The sequence below is a fragment of the Phoxinus phoxinus genome (assembly GCF_949152265.1).
Source record: "Phoxinus phoxinus genome assembly, chromosome: 18".
In the NCBI taxonomy this organism is placed as follows: domain Eukaryota; kingdom Metazoa; phylum Chordata; class Actinopteri; order Cypriniformes; family Leuciscidae; genus Phoxinus; species Phoxinus phoxinus.
This window is the reverse complement of record NC_136893.1, coordinates 22,284,902-22,305,422: the sequence shown is the minus strand read 5'-3', so window position 1 is coordinate 22,305,422 and position 20,521 is coordinate 22,284,902. Positions and strand designations below refer to the sequence as shown.

Here is a 20,521-nt window from a genome sequence, read left to right as displayed (position 1 = left end):
TAGATCGTCCATCTCTCACAGCGGATCGCTTCCTCGAGGACCACACTCAGAGTTTCTTAGATCTGGCTCACCTCATTCGTTACCCTGACTTTTCCGGGCAGGACTCAATGCCCAGACGAAAACTCGCCTGCCTGGAGATGGTCCTCGCGGGATGCTTTGTGAGTATGTGGAATGGGTGCTTTTTCACTGTGTATCCCCCTCCACCGTATGTGAGAGAGAGGAGGGTCCCAACCCTACAGCAACCAAACCAGTCCCCACTTGTCTTTCAGAGCCTATCCAGTCCCTCGTCATGCCCGCAGGGACCCAGAAACAGAGCCCATGCCACTGACCTAGTTCTAGAGCCTACAACCACCATGGACCCGAAGCCTGAGCCACAATGCCCGTCCCAGAGACAGAGCCCGTTGCCTGGTAAATCCCGAAGCCTGCACCCACTTCCTGGTCCCTCCCAGAGCCAGAGGATGAGGAATGGCTCATTGACTTGGAGGACACGGAGCCTGTCACCTCCCTTCTGCCCATCCTCAAACTCCTTCACCCTTAGCTGGTCCTGACTGGTTGGATGATCTCTCCATTCCCAACCTGTTCCCTGGCCCTTCCTCCGCTGGTCCCACCCAGAAGCAAAGCTCCTTCGTCTCTGTTGGTCCTGCGCAGTAGCCAGGCTCCTTCATCTCCGCTAGTCCCGCCCAGCAGCCAAGCTCCTTTGTCTCCGCTGGTCCCACCCAGCAGCCAAGCTCCTTCGTCTCCGCTGGTCCCGCCCAACAGCCAAGCTCCTTCGTCTCTGCTGGTCCCACCCAGCAGCCAAGCTCCTTCGTCTCCGCTGGTTCCGCCCAACAGCCAAGCTCCTTCGTCTCCGCTGGTCCTGCCCAACAGCCAAGCTCCTTTGTCTCCGCTGGTCCGGCCCAACAGCCAAGCTCCTTCGTCTCCGCTGGTCCCGCCCAACAGCCAAGCTCCTTTGTCTCCGCTGGTCCCGCCCAACAGCCAAGCTCCTTCGTCTCTGCTTTTCCCGCCCAGCAGCCAAGCTCCTTCGTCTCTGCTTGTCCCGCCCAGCAGCCAAGCTCCTTTCTTCTCCACTGGTCCCGCCCAACAGCCAAGCTCCTTTGTCTCTGTCGGTCCTGCCAAGTAGCCAGGCTCCTTAATCTCCGCTGGTCCCACCCAACAGCCAAGCTCCTTTGTCGCCGCTGGTCCCACCCAACAGCCAAGCTCCTTTGTCGCCGCTGGTCCCGCCCAACAGCCAAGCTCCTTTGTCTCCGCTGGTCCCGCCCAGCAGCCAACCCTCCTTTGTCTCTGCTTGTCCCGCCCAACAGCCAAGCTCCTTTGTCTTCGCTGGTCCCGCCCAACAGCCAAGCTCCTTCGTCTCTGCTTGTCCCGCCCAGCAGCCAAGCTCCTTTCTTCTCCACTGGTCCCGCCCAACAGCCAAGCTCCTTTGTCTCTGTCGGTCCTGCCAAGTAGCCAGGCTCCTTAATCTCCGCTGGTTCCACCCAACAGCCAAGCTCCTTTGTCACCGCTGGTCCCACCCAACAGCCAAGCTCCTTTGTCTCTGCTGGTCCCGCCCAACAGCCAAGCTCCTTTGTCTTCGCTGGTCCCGCCCAACAGCCAAGCTCCTTCGTCTCTGCTTGTCCCGCCCAGCAGCCAAGCTCCTTTCTTCTCCACTGGTCCCGCCCAACAGCCAAGCTCCTTTGTTTCTGTCGGTCCTGCCAAGTAGCCAGGCTCCTTAATCTCCGCTGGTCCCACCCAACAGCCAAGCTCCTTTGTCGCCGCTGGTCCCACCCTAACAGCCAAGCTCCTTTGTCGCCGCTGGTCCCGCCCAACAGCCGAGCTCCTTTGTTTCCGCTGGTCCCGCCCAGCAGCCAACCCTCCTTTGTCTCTGCTTCTCCCGCCCAGCAGCCAAGCTCCTTTGTCGCCGCTGGTCCCACCCTAACAGCCAAGCTCCTTTGTCGCCGCTGGTCCCGCCCAACAGCCGAGCTCCTTTGTTTCCGCTGGTCCCGCCCAGCAGCCAACCCTCCTTTGTCTCTGCTTGTCCCGCCCAGCAGCCAAGGTCCTTTGTCTCCGCTGGTCCCGCCCAACAGCCAAGCTCATTTGTCTCTGCTGGTCCCGCCCAGCAGCCAAGGTCCTTTATCTCCGCTGGTCCCGCCCAACAGCCAAGCTCATTTGTCTCTGCTGGTCCCGCCCAGCAGCCAAGGTCCTTTATCTCCGCTGGTCCCGCCCAACAGCCAAGCTCCTTTGTCTCCGCTGGTCCCGCCCAACAGCCAAGCTCCTTTGTCTCTGTTGGTCCTGCGAAGTAGCCAGGCTCCTTAATCTCCACTGGTCCCACCCAACAGCCAAGCTCCTTTGTCTCCGCTGGTCCCGCCCAACAGAGGGCTGTTACCGTTTAGCCCTCCTTCCCACCCACAGAGTTTTTGGTAACCCTCTCCCCTGCACTTTGGTGATGTTTTTGGTTATGGTGCCACGAGGCGCCTACTGGGGAAGGGTGTAAATGTCAGGTTTCATCTGTGTTTTTCCCTGTTTTGTCCTGGTCTGAGTTTTCCTTTATTTGATGTCATAGTTTTTGATGTGCCCTCATGTGCTACACCTGTGTCTAGTTAATCATGTTGTTATGTTCTATGTATTTAATCCACGTTTGTTTCAGTTCATGGTCTTCAGTTCATCAAATAGATCCTGCTTCTTCTCTCCCTTCCTGCAACCAGCCGTGACACTAATATTGTGAAATATTATAAACATTTCTATAATGTGATTATCATAAATATTATAATATAAATAAAAAACATTACAGTTTTCTATTTGAATATATTTTAAAATGTAATTTATTCCAGTAATGGCACAGCATTGTCAATGTCACATGATCCTTCAGAAATCATTCTAATATGCAGATTTTCTGCTCGAAAAAAATGTCATGTAATAAATGTTAAAAATAGTTGTGCTGCTTAATATTTTTGAGGGAACCATTAAGGACAATTAGTCCTTAAATTTTAGTGAATCATTCACTCAAATTCTTTTTCAGTAACAAGACATTTCATTTGATCTTTCTTCACCATTAGATATTTTACAAGTCATGCAGTGCACTGGTTTTCCCATCTTTCTCTCTCACATCCACAGGTGTTCTCTCCGCTCCTGCAGAGCAGATCTCTTCACACCAGTGCAGCGCAGGCTGAGATGGAGGGGAGTTAGTCGGCATGCTATTTTATTCATGAGGGTCCTCTGAGCCGTGTGTCTGAATACCTCAAGCTTCTCCTGGTCACACTACAGGAAGCTGATTCACTTCAGCAGGCCCACAGTCAAAAAGTTCACACGCCATGGGTGAAAATATTTATTTTAGCTTAACTATATCTTAAACCTATTGCCTTTCTTGTTGCCAACTTTTGTCTTTTTCATCCTCTCAAAACCAACTGAGCTACCTTGGTGGGTTGAATTAATACAACTCAAATTAATAATTTATCCTGACTAAATCAGCCAGAGTAGGCTACACTGGGCTACATCTACATATTATTATTATTTTTTTTGCAGTGACATCGTGTTCTAAGCAGAACATAAAGTATATATCACATATAATACAAATTGACTGAAGCTACTTAAGGTGAAATTAAACACTCCCCTTCTTTTGTGTATTTTAGCCGTCGCTTAGCAAGCTAACTGCTTAGCCCACTAGTTTAACATGATTGATGCATTGAAACCTGGCTATGATGCCCAAAAACACTGTTTAGTTAAGCAGCCCACTAGGTTTTGAAAGACAGCCATTCATTATGATCTTCCTGAAACTCCTCCACATTCCTTTAATCACCAGTTTATTTCCCACTGTGTGCATCTGGCCCACATCCATTATTTCTCCCCTTCTCATTTTCATGTTTTGAAACCACTTCTAAAGCCTCTCAAAATCATTCAATACTCAAAAGAGCTGTTCGGTTTGTAAGCTAAAACGCGTAACAAAATTTCCATTTTCAAGCCATAGTTCCCTTATGAGTTTTCAATGGGTTTTTAGAATAAATTACACATTCATACCTCAAATGTGAAGTTGCTGACGTAAGGACTTTACGAATTGGACACAATGCTTATGTATCAGTTTGTTTGCAACTTATCTATATCCTTTTTCAGAATTAGCCTTCCATGTTGTCTGAAAGCCTGTTTCTGCCACAGGAAGAAAAAAAAGGTAATTGCAACTTTATTTGTCACAATTTTATGTTAAAGGTAGGGTAGCTAATTTTTTGGTTGTTTTCGTTGTTCCTCCTGAACCAAAACAGCGAGCCTATGTTGCATTCACGCCATGTCGTAACTACCATAGTTACAAGATGGCAACCCCGGGTTCTACCCAGAGCTGTTCAAATCCCGATTTTTGCGTTTCTATGTCAACGCTATCAACACCAAAATTAATCTGCAGCAGTTGGGTGGTTTAAGTAAGATCCCTGCAAGTTGTTTACGTTCATTATTATTGTAATGTTATGTGCTTTGAGACATGAGGTAATTTAACACCGTCTCTCGTGACACTTTGCAAACTCGGCTGTACATGTTCATGCGCTTTGGAGGAAGCGTGGCTTTGGAGACGCTCTGAAGGGAGGATGGGATCTCATGTTTTCAAAGCTAGCATGCTATTGCTAGCATGTCAAAATTGCCAACCCTACCTTTAAAGTCAAAATTGTGAATTTATATCTTGCAATTCTGACTGTTTCTTGCATTTTTACTTTATTTCAGTAAAAATTCTGATTCAATTCAGACTTTTTTTTGGAAATTCTGGGTTTAAAACTTTCCAGTCTGACCTTTTCTTGCAATTTGAGTGTAGCCTATATCTCGAAATTCAGACTTTTTTCTTTGAATTCTGAGTTTACTGTTTGTCTCTTTTAAGGGGAACCTAATTTCATTGATGAAAGGATCTGTATGTATAAATGCATATTTCTTTGAGAAATATTATGGTACATTCCTTTTGGCATTCATATTAATGCATGAAATCACATATTACATTCACAATGTATAGTGAATATGTTGTTTATGCATTTTGTGATCCAGACAGACTCTAACATTCATGAAATAAAGCAGGTCACCTGGCCCGGATTGGTCATTAGGCGCATCAGAAGAAATCCCAGTGATCTATAGTGACTGATTTTGCTTTTCCCCACGTTTTCATTTATTTAATTGCTTGATTTCTGAATTCGACATTCAATATTAAATTGATAATAAATCATGAATCTTACAGCCATATGATAACTTTGAATCTTCACGCCTTCAAATGTACCGCTTTGGTGATAAATCTAACAACCAATCGTGGATTTCTTGCCATCCAGTGAGAGGGACTTCAGGTTTATGAATCCAAAGAAATTCTTGTGTGTATAATAAGCATAAGCTTCGAATGTTCTAGACTTAAAAGCTGTTTTATGGCATCAGAGGACATTGAATTCTCACGTTTGCCATCCACTTAACATAAACACCACACCACAATACAAACTTCATAGGTCATTTCTCCACATATTATCTCTCTTTCACCACCTGTTCCCTTTCCCCCTGCAGGGAATATTGTCAGCCCGGCGTCCTTCGTGACTGTGCAGTTCTGCGACAGAGAACCGACCAGTGCGTCTGGCACGCACCTTTGTGTCTCTGAGTGTCACTTGTGGAAGCAGCTGTCACACAAACAGATAATTAAAGAGCGCTCGATCTCCACCGCCACCTTGAGAGGCAATTACCACACAACATGGAGTATTGCAGACGCATAATTATCTGTGCATTTGGAACACAGACACACACAAATGTGCACATTATAAGCAGCCCGTGACATTATGTGACAGTATCTGACAGCGCTAGAGCTCGGGGGTTATGCCTCATTGGCTGCCACATGGCTTAACCAATCAAATGCTGACAGTACAGAGGGCAGTTTGAGCCGTGCATGGGACACTGTCCAGAGGGTACTTTGTCTCATTCCCAGAACCAGCAGCAAATCTGCCACCTGAAAATATTTTGCCTCAGAAATGCAGCAATACAGTGTGTGTAGCCTTCAAGTTATGTCCAAATGAATGATTGTACATGAGTTGCACATGAGCACCACCACAGTGTCGTGATTATCAGGACCAATGACAAGAAAATGAAAAGCACTTTATTTTACAGTCCTGTTCCCCATGTACATACAGTATGTACTTGATATAGTAATTGCAATACCTGTGTAATAAAGGTACTACTTCTGAACCTACCCCTAAACCTAACTTTAACCCATTGTTACCTCATATTACCCCGGTTTTTTTTTTTAGGCAAGTACACTGTAAGTACATGTAAGTGCACGTACTGTAAAATAAAGTGAAACCAAAAGGAAAAATGATTCCCACTTTATATTAAGCGTATTTAACTACAATGCACTAACATTGAAATTAATAATTTGAGACAATGCACTTATTGTGTACACATGATTTTACATTGTACTTCTATTTGAAAAATACCTGCATGTAATTAATTAATTCTGTAATTACATCTATAATGACACTGTTGACCCCTTAACCCACCTTTAAACCTACGCATATCACCAAACCTGTCCCAACCTACACATATCCCACCTCAATAGCAACACAAGTGTTTCGCAATACAACATCAACACAATAACATTGGACCGAATTATTATAATAAATTGAAGGTACACTGTGTAGGAATTACTCCCATCTAGCGGTGAAATTGTATTTTGCATTCAAGCGAATAGTTCTCTCATAGCGCCTCGCTTTTTCAAATGCGTGTTGCAACTACGGTAGCCATTATGTGCCAAGAAGCTATAACAACATGCCTTAGCACTTCATCGAGTTTAACTACATGTTCTACTGTTATGCTGCCTATATAATGAATTACACAACCAAGCAATGAAAAAAAGCTTGTAATTTAGACCGTAACATTGACTTACCTGTCGAGAAGAAAGCAGGCAACCCTTTCAAAGTCTTTCTCCTTCATGCTCTTTCCACCTGGGAAAAGATATCCCGATATTTACCCTCGCCGGTCACGTTTTCTTTTAAAAAGGACGTTTTTTTTGGCGACGAGGACTCCTCCTCCTGTGGCTCGGCATACGTATAAAGTACCGTGCAGTGCAGCCTTTCAAATTGACAAGCGCTTGTCCGTTCTCAGTCACGTGACGCTGGCTCTGAACGAAAACGCGTTGAGGTAGGCTAGTGCTTTTTGTCCCTCTCTGCTATTATAGTTTTTCAAGATGGCGGAACGACAAGGAAGCCTCCTTGGACTTACCCGTCCCATGTAAATAAAGATAAGAAATGATTTGCTTACGAGGATAAGTCAGATCATTGGCAGAGGTAATTTTACACCAATGAGGACATATTTATGAATAAATACATTGATTTTAGCTAATAAAATACTTAAACTACACAGCGTACCTTTAAGTGCATAATATTTAAAGACATCTAAAATAAAATGTGACCGAAAAAATCTTGTTTTCATGTTCACTTTTATACCATTTTTGAGAAAAGTTTCAGTTTAATCTCTAAAAAGTGTGATGTATAAAAATATGATGTAACCATAAAGGAAAAAGTTGTAACATGTTTTCCTTTCCACATTAAATACACCAGGTACTATGATCTCCTGCAGGGAAAACATGTTTGAACCAGCTTTTAGCAGGTTTAAGCTGGTCTACATGGTGTCCCAGCCTGGCCAAACTGGTGTTCAGGTGGTTTAGCTGGTCAGCCACCATTCAAATCCTCTATAAAACCAGCAGACAAACCCCCGGATCAGCAGGGTCTACGTACATGCGCTGTGCTATTTTAGCAAGGCTTTTCGTGTATGTTCTCTTTCATTATTCACAACACCGTCTGTGACGGGGCAAATTCAGAACTAGTCAGGCGCAGCGTGGACGCATATGTATCTCTGTCAGTGAGCTTGTGACAGCAGCATTTATTTGAGATCCCTGAACTGCTCCGCTATTGTGATGATATATGACTGCACTCTCCCCTGGGTTCTGCGCATGTTGTGCTCCACAGAACACATGTTACACACTCCATCTATTTAAGATGAAAGATCTGTGTGATCGATCATCACTGTAACACACACACACACACACACACACACACACACACACACACACACACACACACACACACACACACACACACACACACACACACACACACACACACACACACACACACACACACACACATCTCTCAAGCCATCTTATCAATGATTTATGTCTTCTCGTGACTCTTCCTCTCCCCTGCAGCCACTGGGTCGTGACTCAAAGGTAAGTGAACACCTGATGGTAAACTGACCAGTATTGAGAAATCTGCTTAATGGTGTTCAAGATCTATGATTCTGCTTTATCAGCAACACACAATTATATATCAGCAGATTTATGCTCTGTCAATCCGTATTCAACCATAACCATTAATTTCAGCTGCATTATATGATGGGAAAACGGAGATAAAGAGAAAGAGAGAAGTGGGGATTGTAACACAGTGTGTGTATATATATATATATATTAGGGCTGTCAAAAGATTAATCGCAATTAATCGCATCCAAAATAAAAGTTTGTGTTTACATAATATATGTGTGTGTAGTACTGTGTATAATTATTTATATAAAACACAGACAATCATGTATATATTTTAGAAAAATTGGTTATATTTATTTATATATAAAATATTTATATATAATATAAATTATATAAATGTATATACAGTATATAAATGCAATTATTCCTTAAATATATAGGCTACATGAATGTGTGTGTATTTATACATAATAATACACAGTATACACACATATATTATGTAAACACAAACTTTTATTTTGGATGTGATTAATCACGATTAATCTTTTGACAGCCCTCATATATATATGTATAGTTTTACAATTATTATTATTATAATTTATAAGTCAAATACATTTAAAATAATGTATTTTAAATAATGAATACAATAAAAACATTTTGATATCAAAAAATTATTATAAATGCGTATATGTATTAATAATATAAACTTTTTATATTACTCCTAATATTTAATTAATATAACATTAAATAAAAAATATTAAAATTAATAAAAATATTAAATTTAAATTAAATAATAATTTTGTGAATTAAAATAAGCTAAATAACTAAGTGGTCCTTGTAAAGTAATTCTTCATGAAGTTAATTACATCGCACCGTATTAATTGAGTGCTATATTAATGCATTTTCAAAATTCTTCAAATATTGAAGAAAAGTATTTCAAAAAGTCTTTCAAATATTCATTATTGATGTAATTTAAAGAGTCACACTCTTTTTTACCTTTTTTTTATAGCCTAGTAGACATAATACTAATCACCACAACTACATTTTAATATATAAATGTATTTCAGTGTGGGAGGGGCAACATTCAGCATGACTTTCATTTCAAAACGTTTGCCTTGGTCAAAAATATTATGAACTATAGCATTTAATATTGTATTTCTGTTGACTTTTTTTCCCACACAAAAAGTATAGCTTGTGATCAAGCCATAAATGGTGGACCCCCTAAGGATCCCAGACGAAGACCCCTGGAAAGTGAATTGGTATTGATAGATGAATCACAGTCTCTATGCAAACTGGAACGTCAAGCAAACCCAACGGAAACTGCTCTACCTTTGAACTAACAGCTCTTGATCAGACAAAAACAGCAAACACACTGCCAATCTCAGCAGCAGAAGGACATTTCTCTCCATGTCTTCTGTTATTCTTGGATTTCAACAGTGAGTTAATCAGCGCTGGAGCAGTTTTTCACACAGCTTGCGTTGCTTCATTTCATGGCCTACAATACAGCTGGACTAACATATAACCACGGGGTTATGGGAATGTGTCCAAATGAGATGAACTGTCCATTATGTAAGAGTACTTTGCAACCCTGTTTGTAATTTCAGAGTAGGTCGGCCTTCGCCAGTCGCTAACACAGGGTTCATGTGCTTTTTATGGCCTCTGGTGGATATAATTCAAGGCTTTGCTGAACCGTTACATATGATTTCCTGACTATCTCTGGACTGCTATGGTGAATTTTGTGCTGAAATGACTGATGTATTAATAACATACAAAAGCCAACAGGATTTATATGTGCATTATTAAAGTCATGTGATTGATGGTTTGAGGGACAGGCCTGTCCAGCCCACAGACGTGTTAAGTGCTCATCGCCTGTTATCATCTGTCATAAACTCATCCTATACTGTCAAATAATCCTGCACTATACTGCTCACTAGTGGACACTTTTATGAGAATTAAACGTACGCTGTAAAAAAACAAATTGCGGCATTACATTTCTAAGTACAATCAACTTGGATGTGTAAGTCATTTCAACTTAAATTACATTAAACGGACTTAAAAAACGAGTCGAATCTTATATAACTTATAACTTATTTTGATGAGTTAAAGCAATGTAAAAACATACGTTGTCATAACTTATTGATCATACACTGTAAAAAAATATTTTCATGATTTGTTATCACAACTTTTTATCTTTTGTCAAATCAACTTCGATAGCTAATGTGTGAAGATAACATACTATTTTGAGTTTCTGTTTATTAAACCAATCTTCATTGCATTAACTCAAATGTTTAATTACAACGAACTCAAAATTTTAAGGCAACAAGGTGACTTGCTTTTTTAAGTTAAACCAACATTTTTTTTTTTTACAGTGTATCTTTTTCTTTTTTGTACAGTGTACATGAGAGAAGTGACAGAAGAAGGTAATGATGGAAAACCTCTTTTGGATAATAATAATTTATTAACTAATGCTGAAAAACAGATAAGATAAGTAAACAGAGCATGTTATCATGCAATCCAAGTCTGCCTAATTAAGACTTTCGGGTGTTTTTTTCTTCGAGGGGTTGAGGTTATACATTTGGACACATATTCCATTTTCAGCCAGTATAAAATAATAATTCGTTTGGGAATCTCAGCAGCAGCCTCAGATAAGCAGTCGTTTGCCTCCCCCTCCTGGTGGACGCAGTAATAGTAGTTAGTTACATTACGTCATAGTGTGAAGAGGAAAAAAAGATGGGTCAAAGTCTCTATTAAGCCATTTTAAAGAGCCCGTGACGTGTGGACAGTGAGACCTCAGTTTCTGCTTATTTAGAAAATATAAATATGAATAATTTGAGTAGCATAGGTAAACTAAAATATTTTGAGAAAAGTCGTATTTTGCCTATTAGTTGGTAAATTGGATTAAAAAATTCAATGCACAACGTTCCATTTAATTACTGTGTAGACAAAAATTATAGGCCTATAGGCTTTAATTTTGGCAAATAGGCTACAGAAACAAACAATAACGTAATATTTTTTAGATATGCGACATCATTTTAAGAGCAGTCTAAGATTATTTAAGCTATTTTTGTCTTTTGGACGGCAAAATTATAGATAATTACTGGTTAAGAAAATATTTTAGGAACACTATGGGAAAATTAAAAAGTATGATAAAAAAATAAATATATATTTAATCCAAAGAAGACGACGTCGTAACGGTATGAATATTCTCATACTATTGCCTTTAAAACTACGTCATCTTTTCTGAAAACTCAGAATCGCACCGACTACGTCATAATGTTTAGACCATTATCAGATGATGTGTGCGATATAAAGCTACAGTGTAGCCAAAGCCTTTTCGTCATAACTGAGCGGCATGACGTCGAGCCGCATCAAACGCTTCCATTCAGGCAGGGGCTTTATTATGCAGAAATACCAAAATGATTGGCCTGATATCAAAATTGAGTGATCATAAATAATAACGCGAGAGTTTGGAAGTTGCCTGCCGACTGTAGTCACAACTGTCAAAGGCAGCAGCGGCGGCGGATACGCGCGTGACCCAGCACCCACAGCCTACTGTTACTGTACACGGTCGCGGAGATAATATCCCTATCAAACAAATACACGGAATAATCCCGAGGTAAGGAGAGGGATCGCGGGGCTGCGGCGAAACTGCGCGACGCTGTGCCTTCTTCTTCCCCTCCGCTTTTCTTTCCGTCGCGTTCACTTCTTCCACCCTCGATTATACTGCACTAAACATATCCCCGTGCCTCCTTTAGCAACAGCGCGAGCTTTTTTTTTTTTTTTTTTTACTCCTCCTTCGTATTAAAGTCGCCATTTTGCTTCACTGCCTATGAAAGCTTCTTGTATTTTCATATTTTTTGCCGGCGTTTCTGCGTATTTGTGCGCGTGCTTTTGAGTTGGATTTTCATACGAGAGAGCTCGTGGATTACATATTAATGAAGAGGGGCGCCGAGTGCAGTCTGGAAACACGGTGAAAGTGTTCGGCTTGTTGGCATTTGCATCAGCTTGCTCTTTTTCTCTTCTTCCTCCACCTTCGTCTTCTTCATCATCATCTCCCTCCGCGGACACGCACAGCGGGGGCTGTGAGTGTGGCTACCGACCGTAACGCCCGTCTGTCCGTGACCCCCCGCGCGCCAGGTGTGTTTGCCATGTAAAGTCAAGCGGCGCGACGCGAGAGTAAAGGCTACAGCCTGACCCCACGTGGGTGACCCGCTCACCCGCTCACCCGCCAGTGTCGGGTGGCTTTCCAGGTAGGTGTGGTCTTCCAGAAGTCGATTATCTGTCAATAATACTGCCAAATAAAGGCACAAGCTCGCCTTTAGTTGTAAAGTAGCGAGGTTTAATGTGTTACAAGGTATTGAATCTGTTTTGGGGGAATTCAATATACAAGAGAAATGTGTTGTGGTGGTTATGTTTGAACTGTCAGGTATATAAACACTCACACACTGTTTGAAAGTGGGTCATCCTTACTGTAGTAGGCCTACCTTTTCATGTCCCTGTAATAAATGTCTTAGTAGGATTAAATATTACATTTTCAGAATTCCTAAAACAGATTTGTTTTCCCATGGGGTGAAAAGAAAAAAACAAATATTGCAGGTGTTTTCACTTTTTTTGGAATATTGTTTTAATCAACAATCAATAGTATAGATTTTCTTCTGTGCTCTCAATATCGCTTACCATCATAAGTCGTTTGTTATAAAAACCTTAACAAAATCAACTAAAATTAACAAACAAATCCAGTTCCTTAATGGCATCGTCCTCCAGAAAGTGACATGGGAAAACAACAAAACTTCTATTTGTAAATGTATAAACTATTAGCAATGGACTGTCTGATGTTGTGGTATTAGTAAAACATCTCATCCTGACAGAAAACTGCTTTTTAATAGTAAATGAACTTCATGTTGACATTATCATGTAAGCCAAATCAGTTCCTCGAAAAGCAATAATAAACTTATTGTAGCATAAACTCTTAACTTTTCCTGCCTTTGTTTAAATTATGAAGTTGTAATTAATAACATTGAAGTGCTTGAGTCTGGATTTTTCTAGAAATACTTCATTAAATTACAACTCACGCATAAGTATTGTTCAAAAGTTCGATGTTGATATAGGCGCTGCAGGAATGAGCCGTGTGTGTTTCTCTGGTGGTGTAGGCATACATCCATCCACAGCCTTTCTAAAGTGTGTGATAAATTCCCCAAATACCATAGCACTTAGTCCTACCAGCTGCTTTTCCTATTACCTTATTGCTCTTTTCCTTTCTGGAACAAACTATTGGCTCACAAATGAGCTTCAGACTCTGGGCCATAAATAATTTGGTCTAATGATCTTCAGCACTTGAAGATCCATCGTTCCTCTATGTGGGTTAGGTGAGGGGAGGGCCATTCTTTGATATGGTGATACAGCATACGGCCCGCTTTGTGGTTTAATAACACTGTGAACCCGTGTGCAGTACCTGTTGTTTTGGTTGGCATTTGAATTGGTTGGCATATCCTGTGATGGTTAGTGAGGTGTGTGTGTGTGTGTGTGTGTCAGTTCATGTAGCATTTTAAATCTTTGGAAAGTTTGTTACGATCACACTTCAATGGCAAAAGTAAACCTCTCAATTAGCGCTCACCGGAAATGTATTAGCGCCTCTGACAGCGAAACATTCCCACGGCATGCATTAGGCGAAACATTTATCTGTGATGTTCATAAAATCTCTTTTGACACATGATAAATCATGCAGCCATATGCCCGGCCACTGTTCTGCAAATAACAGAACACTAAATTAATGGCAGTTTAAAAAGACACAAATTAGTGACCCATTAGGCCCAACGTAATGAAGAACTGAAATGACATTGATTTAAGTTAATAAGAAAGTATGATCACATTCTAATCAGTGCTGTTTATTTTAATCAGTCATTGTCAGGCTTCATTCGTTGCAATGAGTTGGCCTTTTGATGGATTGATGATTGTGAAAAAAATACATTCAGCCAGAGATTGAACTCGATTAATTTAGTGTGTGTGTGTGTGTGTGTGTGTGTGTGTGTGTGTGTGTGTGTGTGTGTGTGTGTGTGTGTGTGTGTGTGTGTGTGTGTGTGTGCTATTCTAATTATTAGAAGTTTAGTAAGTAGGACAAACATAAGTAATCATAAAAAATAAAATGTTAATAAAACTGGAATGGTTAAATTGATGGATGGAAGGAAGGATGGATGGACAGACAAACAGGCAGATAGATAGATAGATAGATAGATAGATAGATAGATAGATAGATAGATAGATAGATAGATAGATAGGCAAATAGATATATAGATAGATAGATAGATAGATAGGCAAATGGATAGATGGATAGATGGATAGATAGATAAATAGATAGATAGATGATAGATAGATAGATAGATAGATAGGCAAATTGATAGATGGTTAGATAGATAGATAGATGATAGATAGATAGATAGATAGATAGATATATAGATAGATAGATAGATAGATAGATAGATAGGCATATATAGATAGATAGATGGATAGATGGGCATATATAGATAGATAGATAGATAGATAGATAGATAGATAGATAGATAGATAGATAGATAGATAGATAGATAGATAGATAGATAGATAGATGGGCATATATATATATATATATATAGATAGATAGATAGATAATAGATAGGCAAATAGATAGATAGATAGATAGATGATAGATAGGCAAATAGATAGATAGATAGATAGATAGATGATAGATAGGCAAATAGATAGATAGATAGATAGATAGATAGATAGATAGATAGATAGATAGATAGATAGATAGATAGATAGATAGATAGATTTTTTGGGTGAACTATCCCATTAACACGTTCAATAAGGAAGTTTCTCTGGCATGGGAAGACAACCACGCTGAAAGACTGTAATTGTAATTTTCCCCCATGCAATCAGGCAGCGAAAATTAGATGTGTGAATGTGAATGCCATTCTGTGTGTGTGTGTGTGTGTGTGTGTGTGTGTGTGCTGTCTCAGCAGGTGTTTGTAATCCCCAATTTAAATACTTTCAAATACAGTGAAAACATCTTTGTGTTTATTTCGTTTGTATGCAGATGATGCGTTTTCCTCCGGGCTGATCTATTTGTGTCCTAAACAGGCATGGACACCTCCAGCGGTGCCCGGGTGGTGAAGCCTTCCTCGGGCATGTCAAAGGGGCGCGCTGCCAAACAGGCCCACCCCGCCGAGATGGCCCGAATGGGCAGCACTGAAAACGACAATCACGGTAACGCACACAGAGCAATCATTAGTGTTAACTAATCATTGGTTGATGCAGGTGGCACTCACCAAACATTGAGGTTTAAACGGCAGGCATATTGAAAATAAATAAACAAGTTTGTAAAACCATTGACATCATTTCAGATTCAGAAGTCTGTGGAGTACGTTTACACATTTGAACACATCAAGGTGTTTTGACAGATCCTTCACTGGTAGTAAGGTTGTTTTTAATGTCAGTGAAACACATCTCCCTGCATGGCTGAACTTAGATGAACTTCAGGCCTATAATATGAGTGTTCAACTAAATATTGTTTCATTTTCTTTGAATTCCCAAGCAAAATACAGAACAAAGTTGTTTAAATGGACAAGCAGAATGGAGGTTTAGCAGCTGTGACCCTGACTGACGTGGTACATGGGAAAAGGCATTCAGCTTTGGTTACAGAATTGCAAGCCAAATTTCATCACTTCATTTAGACCTTCAAAAGTTAAACAGGTCAAGTGAACAGGGCTTTGCGATGCTACGCACTACACTGGGCATCTCAATAGCATAGAGCATCATCACGCACCCTTTCAGAAAGACAAATGTACCAGTTTATTACGATTACTTTGATGTGTCCAGTGTAGACAGCCTCAATGGCGGCTCATGTCAAAAGTGTGTCCAGTGCAGATGCGGTGGATGGGTGTATTTTAAGCGATACTTTCACGTTTCGCTCTAGACAGTGTTGGCTACTCAGTTGCTCACTCACAAGACATAGCAACACAGCTAAAAGTATTTCCTAATATGTTGAGTCTTTTATTCAAAAGTAGCCTACTGGTACTTTCTTTCACAAGCACCTGTAAGAGCTGTGTGTTGTGATGCTCGAGTTGGGGGAGGCCGATGCATGAAAGAGACTTTGGCAGGGTTGTCTGAAAATATGCTTTCTTTCTGTAATTCTGTTGGTATGGAAGCTTGTTTCCGCCACAGAATAAAACATTTTAAAAGATAATTGCGACTTTTTATCTCACAATTGCGACTTTGTATCTCACAATTGCGAGTTTGCATCTCGCAATTCTGACTTTATTTCTCAGAATTGAGAGATATAAAGTCAGAATTGTGTGATATAAACATGCAATTCTGAGAAAAATGTCAGAATTGCGAGACGCGAGTTAATTCTCACAATTGTGGGTTTATTTCTTGCAATTCCGAGTTAATTTCTTGTAATTGCAAGTTTATTCTCGCAATTGCAAGTTTATTCTCACAATGCTGACTTTATAATAACAAGCAATTGCTACTTTATATCACGCAATCTTGACTTTATAACACGCAATTGCGACTTTATATCACGCAATTCTGACCTTATATCACGCAATTCTGACATTATAACTTGCAATTGCGAATTTATAACTCACAATTACTACTTTATATCACGCAATCTTTACTTTATAACACGCAATTGCGACTTTATATTACGCAATTCTGATTTTATAACTCGCAATTGCGATTTTATATCACGCAATCTTGACTTTATAACACACAATTGCGACTTTGTATCACACAATTCTGAAATAAAAACATTTAATTGAGAGATATAAACTCGCAATTGTGAAAAAAAAAGGTCAGAGTTGTGAGATAAAAAAAATCGCAAATACCTTGTATATTTTTTATTCTGTTGCGGAAACAAGCTTCCATAGCTAGGTGCCACTATAGTGTTGCAGAGTGTTGTTATGGAACGTTGGACTCTCTATTGCCATCTCTGTTTAAAACAAAAAAACTGACATTTCCCAACAAAATCCAATCCTACAGCTCAAGTAATAAATCATTATTATAAGCTTACCATTGTGAATCGGTTTTAAACACTGTTTTTTTATGTACAGTTTTAATTAACAAAAAAACTTTCATAGAGCACCTTTAAGCAAAATTTTAAAAGTGATGATTTTAGGGGCTTGTAATGCAATGTACGTATCATAAAGTATTCAAATTCAAATACATAACAGGATACGATATTATTAAAGGCCAGACATACAATACAACATTATTTGCTGTTAAAGTGTTAAAACCCAGTTCTAGAGGGAGAGATATTCTGACAATAAGCAACTATCACTCATATCCACACCACTAATCTGAGGCACAATTAGGCAAATGTCGTAATTGAGTACGTATATGTATTGCTGTTTAACGAGCTCTAGTGAAAAAACGAGCGATGTTTCAGCGTTCTGGTCCATTCACTCCACTAGCGCTGCTCATTTCCGTTTTACGGCAGTTAAGTACTTTGAAAGAGAACCAAAGGAAGTTCCATATTCATGTTTTCTGTTGTTGTCTCTATTTGGCCAGCATGGGCATTATTAGTAATTGAGGCTCTCTCTGGTAACCATAATTTGATAGGCTTTAATGATAATGGATTTTTTTTTTTTTGTTGCTAAATTGAGAGGCTTATGGTGCTAAAATGATGTAATTCAGCTGTTCCATTTGTTTATCATTTTGGTAAATGTAAAATGTGCCAGCTGTAGCATGCAGTTTTAGTTAGTAAGCCAAATTTGAGCTAGCACTTGTGAAGCAACTGCTATGAACATAAAAATCCCATAATTCTTTGCTCAGACTGAAGCGGACGCAGCCCGTCTTACTGGCAGAAGTCTGGTGGAAAACAAACTTGGCGCTGACTCACAAGTGAGCTAGGAGAATGATATTTGTGCCGGGCCACGCTGTTTGAATTTTACTGCGGATTGTGAAGAGCATTTTTATTGCTTTCGCAGCGTCAGGCCAGACAGTCTCTGCCGTAGAATATTTATCGCTGAGTTTGCAGCCTCTATCTGCTGAGCGCCTCTCCTCGACGCAGACTACATGTTCTAAAGCCGGTTTCTAATGCATTCATTTAACACTTACTGGAATGGATGTCGGCTTTTGTAGAACAACAATCTGCCGTTAGTATTTCCACCGACCACTGAGGCAGAACTGATTCCCGTCTTTACAAAAGTAAGTGACAGGGAATTGATTAAGTGGGTTAGCGGGTTAATTGATCAATTGACACATTTTATTTCCTCATCAGGGTTTTTAATGATGGCCTTTAGACAAGCTTAGATCTTTTACAGGAAACCTATCATGAGTGTTTTTTTTTTTTTGTGCATTTGAGGCAACAACAACTGTTCATCAAAATGATTTACTGGTACATTATGGAAAATGGAGATTTTCTGTTTATTTACATATTCTTTTTGGCTTCCTATTCGTGGCTTGTGGTTGTTCCGTCTAGAAGGAATTCAGATATTAGTGTTTTTTTTCCTAGCTGCGGTTGTGATGTCACAATGCCACCGATTAGTCAGTCGAACCCGAAGCATTCAGGCAAGCCTTCATGGCATGGGATGTGGGTTAACCCAAAGTGTTGTTCATTAATTGAACTTTGTGTGTGAAAGCGCGTACGTGTTTGTGAGAGAGTGCTTGGTTTCTTCTGCCAAGGGTGCGAGACAGTTGTCTGGTCTTAGTCAGTTAGATGTCGGCAGCTGAAATGCACACTTGCAGCTGTTTAGTTTCTAATGTCTGGAACGGCTTTATCTTCTTTTAAAGGGGCCATATTCATCACTATTGCAGCATGTTATATTTCCCCTGAAGTCCACTTGTAATTACAGAAGAACCAATATTAGTTTAGGCTTTACCAGCCTAATATTGTATTGGATATTGGTAAAAAAAGATACAACTTTAAAATATGAAGTCAATTTACCTGTGACACTGTTGGTTCCTGTTGAAATTGCAGTGGTGTAATGGTGTTGCTGGATGCGCTATATTTAAAGACTAACCAGATGGAGCTATTTATCTGTGAACCCTAAATTTAATAACCGATAATGATTTGAGTGATAAAGTTTGAATATTTGTAAACTTTTCAGGTTACGTATGTAACCCTGGTTCCCTGAAGAGGTAACGAGACGCTGCATCGAGACACTGTGGGAACGCCCTGCGTGATTGCGTCGTGAAGCACCTGTATAATCACTCCAATGGAGAGACGAGACGTCATAGGCGGGTGACGTCACCGACCAGGAAACTACTACCTGAAAACAGAACGCGCTAGCTTCTGATAGGCCGAAGCAAGTCGATCACAGGCATGCAGGGAGTATGGCAGGGTGACGCAGCGTCTCGTTCCCTCTTCAGGGAACCAGGGTTACATACATAACCTGAGCCGTTCCCTTTTAAGGGAACTCTAGCTGCGTCGAGACGCTGTGGGAACATTATAGCCACGACGCCATGATAGAAAAGGCCTGTTCTGTGTGAAATCATTGCAAACACCAGTGGCGCTTTTCCACTGCACAGTACCAGCTCGCCTTGGCTCGCCTCGCCTCGACTCGACTCGCCTCTGTTTGGTTTTCCACTGTGTAAAAGTTATACCGGTACCTGCTTCCAGGTACTTTTTTTCGTATCACCTTCAGCGAGGTTCTAAGCGAGCCGAGGCGAGCTGAGGCGATACTAAAACGTGACGTGACACACGGCAGACTGCTGATTGGTCAGCGAGAATCGTCACTATTCACTGCGCCATCATTGCACGCGCCAGACGGAGTATCCTGAATAACCCCGGCATTTTTAAATAGTTTTGCCAGAGATTGCGTGATATACCCATTACTAATATTATGTAAAACAGCATACACTCGATTTCCTCCATTGTCCTGTGTGTGTGGGTAGCGGGTGTGTGTCGCGTCGCTATGACGACCAGGTACTATTGTGGAAGTACTATATGCAATGGAAAACGGAGCGAAACGCCAGCCGAGCCGAGATGAGGCGAGGCGAGTCGAGTCGAGCTGGTACTGGTAATGGAAAAGCGCCATAAGAAGCAAGCACCCTAGACCCTGGAGTGGAGCCTAGATCCAAGTTGTAAAATCTAACAAATGTATGCAGAGAGGCCCAGCCTGCCGCATCACACATGTCATGAAGGGAAACCCCTGATAATAAAGCCTTTGGGGCAGCCATACTCCTGGTAGAATGGGCCCGGACAGCCAAAGGTGAAGGCTGACCAGCCGCTTCATAAGCAAGTGAGATTGCCTCGACTACCCACTTGCTCATCCTCTGCTTGGATGCAAGGTAACCTTTTCTTGGTGACCCGAAACA

The 20,521-nt window shown here is 40.8% G+C and overlaps 1 protein-coding gene across 1 annotated transcript in view; it reads left to right on the top strand.

The window, feature by feature from the left end:
- Positions 1-11,717: 11,717 nt before the first annotated feature.
- znf512b (zinc finger protein 512B) overlaps positions 11,718-20,521 on the top strand; it is a 62,602-nt gene continuing 53,798 nt past the window's right edge. Inside the window, exons 1-2 of the mRNA XM_079588009.1 lie at positions 11,718-12,474; positions 15,341-15,466. Coding sequence (XP_079444135.1) covers positions 15,343-15,466 — 124 coding nt within the window. The 5' untranslated portion in view covers positions 11,718-12,474; positions 15,341-15,342. The remainder of the gene's footprint in view (positions 12,475-15,340; positions 15,467-20,521) is intronic.